General features: G+C 50.4%; 1 protein-coding gene across 1 annotated transcript; it reads right to left on the bottom strand.

Moving 5' to 3' along the window:
- Positions 1 to 1,122: 1,122 nt before the first annotated feature.
- On the bottom strand, positions 1,123 to 1,806 carry TMEM275 (transmembrane protein 275). Its single transcript, XM_039486470.1, has one exon. The coding sequence runs from the start codon at positions 1,804 to 1,806 to the stop codon at positions 1,123 to 1,125; it is 684 nt and encodes a 227-aa protein (XP_039342404.1).
- Positions 1,807 to 8,697: the final 6,891 nt, after the last annotated feature.

Genomic DNA, 8,697 nt, shown 5'->3' with positions numbered 1-8,697 from the left:
GGTTCCCCCACATCCAAGGTGAGGACTATCCTGGTCTCTCCCTCCCCAGAAATTCCATCCTGGACCTGAGAAACCATCTTTAAGAAATTGTCACTGAAACCAATTCACTGAAAAATTCCCCACCAGCTGTAACAATAACGACATTATGGTTATTTTCATTCCCGAATAAATGCTGAATCCAAGTAGCCATGTCCAAGCCAGGCCCCCCAAAGGAGGTTCAGGTGCATCATCTTATCTCACTCCATTTCTATTGCTCAGTGGAACCTCTTTCCACATGACTCCATTTCCTTTTCCATTAGGGCTATGGGCTGTCTCTTCTGATACTCTCCACCCATCGCAAGGCCTGGCTTAACCAATCACCTGCAGCCTCTACCTACTCAGGCACATCTGACCTTCCAAGCGATGTGGCATGTTAGACAGGAGGACTGAGACCCGAATCTGAATTATTCAGGAGGAAAAACAGCTGATGCTATCTGCTGCACTTGAGATCTGCTGGCTGCTAGAGTTAGAGTGGAAGTCAAAAAAGAAAGGAAAGGTTGAGACAGGATAAAAAGTGGAAGTTACATTTTTGTGTTGCAATTTTAATTGCGTTAAAATAAATTTATTCTTCTTCAAACCCCCCAAAGCCGAGTCTCAAAGATCTGTAATTTCCCAGCAACTGGGTGATATCAATATCTAATTACTGCATTGGTCATTTTTATTACATTAAATAACTGCATCGCTTCCAAAAAGAGAGACCTGTAATTTGCCACACTCTGTGGCACTGAATTCTAATCACAACGTTACTTTTTTTTTTTAAGTTGCACTAAAGAAATGAATTCATTCCAAAAGAAGATCTCTAATTTCCCAGTAGCTGGGCCACATCGATTCCTTGTTACAGCGTTATTTCTAATCACATTAAATAAATGCGCCCATTCCAGAAAAAAGCTGGAATTTTCCACCATTGCTTCCAATACCATGTCATCCCTTTCCTTTCTTAACTGGTTTTTAAGATGTCAACGTATCGGTTGGCCACACAAAAGGATTTCGTAGGCTTGCTGCTTCCTAGCGCCTGTATCCATCTGATCATGGCGCGCCTAACTGCAGTGCCCACCTGGCTGCTAATAACCACTCTGACTTGACTTAGGATGTCATAAGGTCTCTAGGTAAGTTCAGCTGAATTGATTCCCCTCCTGCTGTGTATTTTGCTGCTGGCCCATTGCCATCCATTGTGAAGAGTTTGCAGGTCTTGGAGTTCTCATGGACGGGTGTGGACTTTCTGGAGGACACAGGCGAGTTGGTTGGGCTCAGCTGCACGGCGGTGGTGTCCTGCACCGTGTGCTCGCTGGTTTCTATCTCGAAGGCCGTGTTACCGGGTTTGATGAGCCCAATGTTGGAACCTGGCTTGGATTTCCTTGCCCCATGGGCGGGTGGTCTCCGGCTACAGATGCAGCAGGCCCCAAAGAACGTGAAAGCAACCACCAGCAGGATGGGTCCAATGATGATGGGGGGGTTGTTCACAGGGAGGAAGGTCCCAAAAGCGAACGCTCCCACCAGGGTGATGTTGATCCCGGCGAGCATGATGCAAAGTCCACAGGCGCAGCAGAGAGCAGGGGATGGGAGCCCCTGGGGCCTGGTCTTTTTCTGACTAGGTTTCTGGGACAAAGAGGTGCTGCTCTTTTCACTGAACATGTTGATACGAGTCTCCCAGGGGACTTCGCACCTTAGTGAGCACACATGGCATTGGTGAGACGATCGCTGGGCTTCTGCTGCCTTGAATTTCCTGTAGGAGGAGGAAAGGAAGAAAGAGTGTAACTGCTTGCTCATTATGTGAAGGGATTACCCAGGGGCCTTGGGAGAGAGCAAAGGGCATGAGAGGTAGCTGCCTGAGGGAGACTTGAAGCCTGGTGCAAGCTTGCTAAATGAGCCAACCAGAGACACCGAGCATGGGGAGGGAACCACACGCGGCTGGGATTCCATATAAGAGGGATGAAGCTTTTCTTGATGGGGAAGTCAGCTCTGAGCAGGGCAACTGCCAGCTGAACCCCAGAGCGGGTTACCTCCTAAGAGCTGCTAAATTGACCCTGTGGAGGAACCCTCTCATTCACTCAGGCTCTGAGGTCAGAGCCAGGCCCCGGGACAGACTCTTGTGACGTGGAGTTTTGCTTTACAGTTAATTTGTCTGAACGGGGGAGGGGGGATGGAACAGCTTCCATATGAGGAGAAATTAAAAAGACTGGGACTTTTCAGCTTGGAATAGAAATGACTAAGGGGGGGATATGACAGAGGTCAATAAAATCATGACTGGTGTGGAAAAAGTGAATAGAGAAGTGTTATTTACCCCCTTCCCATAACACAAGAACCAGGGGTCACCCAATGAAATGAATAGGCAGCAGGTTTAAAACAAACATAAGGAAATACTTCCTCACACAACACATAGTCAATCTGTGGAACTCATTGCCAGGGGATGCTGTGAAGGCCAAAGATCTAATTGAGTTAAAAAAAAGAAGTAGATCATCTCCTGGGGGACAGGTCCATCAATGGCTATTAGCCAGGATGATCAGGGATGCAACCCCGTGCTCTGGGTGTCCTAAGCCTCTAACTGCCAGAAGCTGGGAGTAGACAACAAGGGACGGATCACTCAATAATTGCCCTGTTCTAGTCATTCCCTCTGAAGCACTTGGCACCAGCCACTGTTGGAAGACAGGACACTGGTCTAGATGTACCATAGGTCTGCCCCAGTATGGCCGTTCTTACCTGAATAAACCCAGACCCAACAGGGGTGCTTATTGGATGAGAAAGCATGTAGTGTCTGATTACAAGGGCCCGGAAGAGGGAGGAGAAAGAGCGGGACAGGGCAGAGGCACCCTGCCCATAAGAGGGTGCCTGGAGGGGGCCAACTCGTTTACAGACCCCTTTACCAGGGCCACAGAGCTTGCATTTCTTACTCTACAGGCACCTCATTGTTCTTCTTCAACTCCCTCCTGGAAACGGTCTCCTGCCGCGATGCTTACAAAAAGCTTGACAATGGCTGGGCATCTGGTTTGCTATGACCTCTGCTCATCATCCTAACCTGGATCTTCTCAATGCCTTCTCACTGTGACCTTCTGGTCCCCTGGTTGTTGTATCCACCTGTTGTCTTTTGTCTTTGACTGACTGATACCATGAGCTTGTCAGGAGAGGGAATGCTCACTTTGTTTCTGTTTGTACAGTACCGAGCATGGGCTCTTTAAGCTCTAGAGCTACACAAGTTTATAATAAAACCTGCCACTTGTCCTTTTGGAACAATTTTTAAATTTCATTTTCACGTCTTTCCCCCTTCCCCCTCCCCCCAAAATTTGGTATTACATTTAATATTTTTTTGCATTATTTCATGACACATAAGTAGTAGTAGTACATAGTATGCCATGTCATATCAAATTATGATATGACAGCAACAAATCGCACCAGCATCTCATAAGATTATTTATCAGGCAGTCACATGGTTTATCACGTGCCTTTCCAACTTACTACATGGCTATCCCCTCCATATACATAGCAGACATATATTAGATATATGATGGGGCAGCCCAGGCTGCTCTAAACACTCTAGATTATTCTAGACCGGCTCTGTCTTCCTGTCTCATCAGCCACAAATTTGACCACTAATAAATTGGCATGAAAGGAACAGCCCACAAATGAAAGGCACGCAGCATTCAAAAGCCAAATCCTGCAGCCAACGCCACTCACACTGAGTAGCACTTAACTCCAAGAGTAGCTCTGCTGTGATCACGGGAACAGCTCACAAAATACGTGTTCTGATTCAAAACTCATCAAAGTCAGTGAATTTAAGCTGACATTTGCGGTTTGGAGATGCCCAGCTTGAGTCACCTACAGCCTGATTTACTGAGGTGCTGAGCACCTGAGAACTCCAGTTGGATGGTTGCTGCAGGTGCTCAGAAAATTTGAAAATCTGGCCCAAAGGGTCAAGTTAAGCACCTAAAAATAAAGACACCCGAAACCAGTGGCTACCTTTGAGAAGGTAGGCCCAGATCCTTAAAGGATTTGAGGTGCCTAAGTCCAACATTTGGGTGCCACTGACATTTTCAACACTGCTGCTCAGCTGTCATCTTGCCTACAGGGCATCTACATTTCCACTGCACAGCATTTTCAGAGCCAGCTACACCCTGGCTCCACCCCACAGCTAATGAGCTGCTCAGTGCCCTCTCTCATGCTGATGCTCCAGAGGCCCGGGGATGTCTCACCAGTGGGGCACGATCCTGTAGGCATACTCTGAGCACAGCTAAGATCTGTTACTTGCCTGCCCCCCACAGCAAGCGGGCCAGATGCAGGGCACCAATAGGTGGGGGGGCGGGGTGAGTTGGGGTAGCACAGCACTTGCACAAAAGACAGCTGGGGGCACAGGGAAATGTAGGGAGTGTGTCAGTGAGGTATTGAGCATGAGCAGGAGAAAAGAAAGACACTTGGTGACTAGGGCATGAGCTACCTAAGCATCTGACCTCGCTCAGGTGCGTGACTCCAGTAGAGGGCCTGTGGCTGAGGATTCTGAGCTGAAGGAGGCGCCTCTCTCTGGCCCCTCAGCCAGGTGCACCTGGGTATACTAGGCCTGGGGAAGCTCTGCCAGATGCCCGGGTGCAGGTTTGGTGGGGGAAGGTTTTGCTTTATTATGCCCATGCAGGTTCCGGGGTGTCTGAGGAGGCAGTATGTGCCGTTCAGCTTCCTGGGTTCATCAGTGATCTCCCTGGATTCCAGAGAATCATAGAATCTCAGAGTTGGAAGGGACCTCAGGAGGTCATCTAGTCCAACCCCCTGCTCAAAGCAGGACCAATCCCAACTAAATCATCCCAGCCAGGGCTTTGTCAAGCCGGGCCTTGAAAACCTCTAAGGAAGGAGATTCCACCACCTCCCTACGTAACCCATTCCAGTGCTTCACCACCCTCCTAGTGAAATAGTGTGTCGTAATATCCAACCTAGACATTCCCCACTGAAACTTGAGACCATTGCTCCTTGTTCTGTCATCTGCCACCACTGAGAACAGCTGAGATCCATCCTTTTTGGAACCCCCCTTCAGGTAGCTGAAGGCTGCTATCGAATCCCCCCTCACTCTTCTCTTCTGCAGACTAAATAAGCCCAGTTCCCTCAGCCTCTCCTCATAAGTCATGGGCCCAGCCCCTAATCATTTTTGTTGCCATCCACTGGACTCTCTCCAATTTATCCACATCCCTTCTGTAGTGGGGGAACCAAAACTGGACACAATACTCCAGACGTGGCCTCACCAGTGCTGAATAGAGGGGAATAATCATTTCCCTCAATCTGCTGGCAATGCTCCTATTAATGCAGCCCAATATGCCATTAGCCTTCTTGGCCACAAGGGCACACTGCTGACTCATATTCTGCTTCTCATCAGGCCGGCTCCAGACCCCAGCGCGCCAAGCACGCGCTTGGGGCGGCGTCCCGCGGGAGGGTGGCAGGCAGCTCCGGCGGACCTCCCGCAGACATGCCTGCGGACGGTCCGCTGGTCCTACGGCTCCGGTGGACCTGCCGCAGACGTGCCTGCGGGAGGTCCACCGGAGCCGCGGGACCAGCAGACCCTGCGCAGGCACGTCTGCGGGAGGTCCACCGCAGCCGCGGGACCGGCGACCGCCAATGCACCCCCCGCGGCGTGCCGCCTTGCTTGGGGCAACGGAAATCCTAGAGCCATCCCTGCTTCTCATCCACTGTAATCCCCCGGTCCTTTTCTGCAGAACTGCCGCTTAGCCAGTCGGTCCCCAGCCTGTAGTGGTGCATGGGATTCTTCCTTCCTAAGTGCAGAACTCTGCACTTGTCCTTGTTGAACCACATCAGATTTCCTTTGGCCCAGTCCTCCAATTTGTCTAGGTCACTCTGGACCCTATTCCTACCCTCCAATGTATCTACCACTCCTCCCAGCTTAGTGTCATCTGCAAACTTGCTGAGGGTGCAATCCATCCCATCATCCAGATCATTAATAAAGATGTTGAACAAAACTGTTCCTAGGACCGACCCCTAGGGCACTCCACTTGATACCAGCTGCCAATTAGACATCAAGCTGTTGATCACTACCTGCTGAGCCCGACAATCTAGCCATCTTTCTATCCATCTTATAGTCCATTCATCCAATCCATATTTTTTAACCTTGCTGACAAGAATACTGTGGGAGATGGTAACAAAAGTTTTCTAAAGTCAAGATTAGCACATCCACCGCTTTCCCCATACACATCAGATTACTGATGAACTCAGGAAGCTGATTAGCAGATACCGCCTTCTCAGCCGCCCCGGAATCTGCATGGGGCATAATCAAAACTCAGGTTCCTTTTCAGGAAGAGACACTGCTGCAGCTTTTCCCAGGTGGGTTGGGGTCTGGGGAAGGGTAGGTTGGGGAGGCACGGCGCTCCTCCAGATAAGTGGGGAGGGGCTCGGGGTTTCTCTGGGCGGAGAGAAGCTCTGGCCACATGGGGGGCAGGGGGTCTCTGGGCTCCAGCTGTGGAGAGATGGGGGAGTCTCAGGGCTCCGCCCTGGTGGGGAGGCATGGGCAGAAGGAGCGGAGCCAGGGCCTAGCCTCCCTGAAGGGGGTCTCCACCCGCCGCCCATTTGCACCACGTCAGCTGCTTAGGTGCCTACGCTCCTCTCCTCTTCCTTCCCTGGCATTTCATTCCTGGCTGGGCTAGGCAGCTCCCTGCTTAGCTGACCAGCTTCTGAAAATCCCTTCCGTAGGCACCTGGCTCTGCCCATGCACAATATAGCCTGGGTGCCTTGCTGGGGGCTGAGCACTTCACCGGGCACAATGTGTAGGTCTCGTCAAGGATTGGGGTCTAAGTGACGCTCAAGCTCACACAGGAAGTCTGTGGTGGAGCAGGAACTTGAACCCAGGTGTCCAAAGCCCTAGGCTATTTCCCTGACCAATGGACCATCCTTCAGCCAGTAAAGTCACAGTAGATAATTAAAAGAGGCATGACTGGCTGATTTAGATCAGGAGGTATAACACATTCCCACAGGGTGAATTCCATTGAATAACACTCAGTTCCTGCTTAAATAATTCTCCCTTCCTGCAGGGAAGGTGGGGTTATAATATTAATGGCCCCTAGGCCACAGAACAATGTCAGACAAGGAATTTCACTCTCTGGAAACCTGGGTATTACTTAATTCCAGTCCTGGACCCCACCTAGCCCTGCTAATACAACTCAGTAGCAAGCAGCAGCGCCCCCTGTGGTCTGTCTTGGGCAGAGGGCTGAGTGCAAGAAGTGCTAAGACAAGACCCTGGAGTTCTAGTCATACATGGCAGAACAGAGGAGGATTAGGGGTTTGTGGGGCCCTGGGCCAAAGCAAGTGGGGGTCCTCCCCACCCTTTCCATAGTGCTCCTGCTGGGGAAATGGGGCCAAGATGCAGGGGCTTGCCCCACTCCACCTCTCTCACCCACGCCTGGCACTCCTGCCGGGGAACAGGGCAGGGCATGGGGGCTTGCTCCATTCCCCAGGAGGAGCGCCAGGTGGGTGGGCAAAGCAGGGCAAGCCCCCATGCCCCAATGCCACACCCCGGCAGAAGTGCCAGGTAGGCGAGTGAAGCAGGTCAGAGTTTGGGGCACCCATTTTTCTGGGGGTCCCCAATTATCTGGAGCCCCTGGGCATGGGCCCCATTGGCCCAGTGGCTAATCCACCACTGTGGGAGAGCACTTCCTTTCAGAGGCTGGCTGCAAACTCAACAGTATCATGGTCTCTCCATCTCACCTCCTTCGCTTCTGAAGTTCTTCTCCCTTCTCTCATTCCAAACCATCTTCATAGTTGTAAATCTGATCTCAGACAGAGCCACTCTGGAGGGGTGGGGAGAGAGTTTTAGCTGCTTAGTAAAGTGGAACACATGGCAACACTATTTCATGCTCTTCAGGGATCCGAAACCTGGTCTGAGTTAATTCCTGGAGAAGTACCTTCTGGACTAGATCTGGGACTGGGGAACACAGTAACTGACATAGCACAGAGCAGGCTTCAACTGCAAGACCCAAGAGTCACCATCATAACATATCATAGTGTCTGGCCAAAAAATTAGTAAAGAAACAAATTCACCCACAAATCTGACTACTGTGTCACCCAAACGTTTGCTGCATTACTAACACATCTGCAAAGCCAGCTGAATGTTTTTAATACAGTTTCCAGGCTGTGAAGTATTCCGGAGCCTCTAGCAGAGACAAGCTCCTCTTTTGTGTCCTATACTAGAAATTTGTTACCCCTGTCCCCACCCCCCAATCATTGATCCTGCAGCAAGAGTCCCCATCTCTCAGCGGAACATCGGCTGGAGGTGAGGCACCTTGCAGGACTGATTCCATGTTCGGTGCAGAGGTCTTTTTGCCAATGATTATCTACCCCACCTCAACTGCTAGAAAAGGGCCTCATCTTCCCTGATTGAACTAACCTCGTTATCTCTAGCCTGATTCTTGCTTGCATATTTATATCTGGAAATTTCCACTACATACATCCGACAAAGTGGGTATTCACCCACGAAAGCTCATGCTCCAATACATCTGTTAGTCTATAAGGTGCCACAGGACTCTTTGCTGCTTTTACAGATCCAGACTAACACGGCTACACCTCTGATACTACCCCAGTGGTCTGCAAAGATGCCCCAGCCACAGAAACACTTGGAGAAAGAACAACTGGCCCCATTCAATAGCCACAACATGTGAAACTTACAAGAATATCAGTGGGAGT

The sequence above is a fragment of the Mauremys reevesii genome, linkage group 8 (genome assembly GCF_016161935.1).
Source record: "Mauremys reevesii isolate NIE-2019 linkage group 8, ASM1616193v1, whole genome shotgun sequence".
Lineage (NCBI taxonomy): Eukaryota > Metazoa > Chordata > Testudines > Geoemydidae > Mauremys > Mauremys reevesii.
The sequence above is the reverse complement of the archived record's forward strand: the minus strand, read 5'-3'. Positions and strand labels throughout refer to the sequence as shown.

Coding starts and splice junctions, on each gene's coding strand:
- TMEM275 (XM_039486470.1), bottom strand. CDS start 1,806: ATGAGCAAGCAGTTACACTCTTTCTTCCTTTCCTCCTCCTACAGGAAA.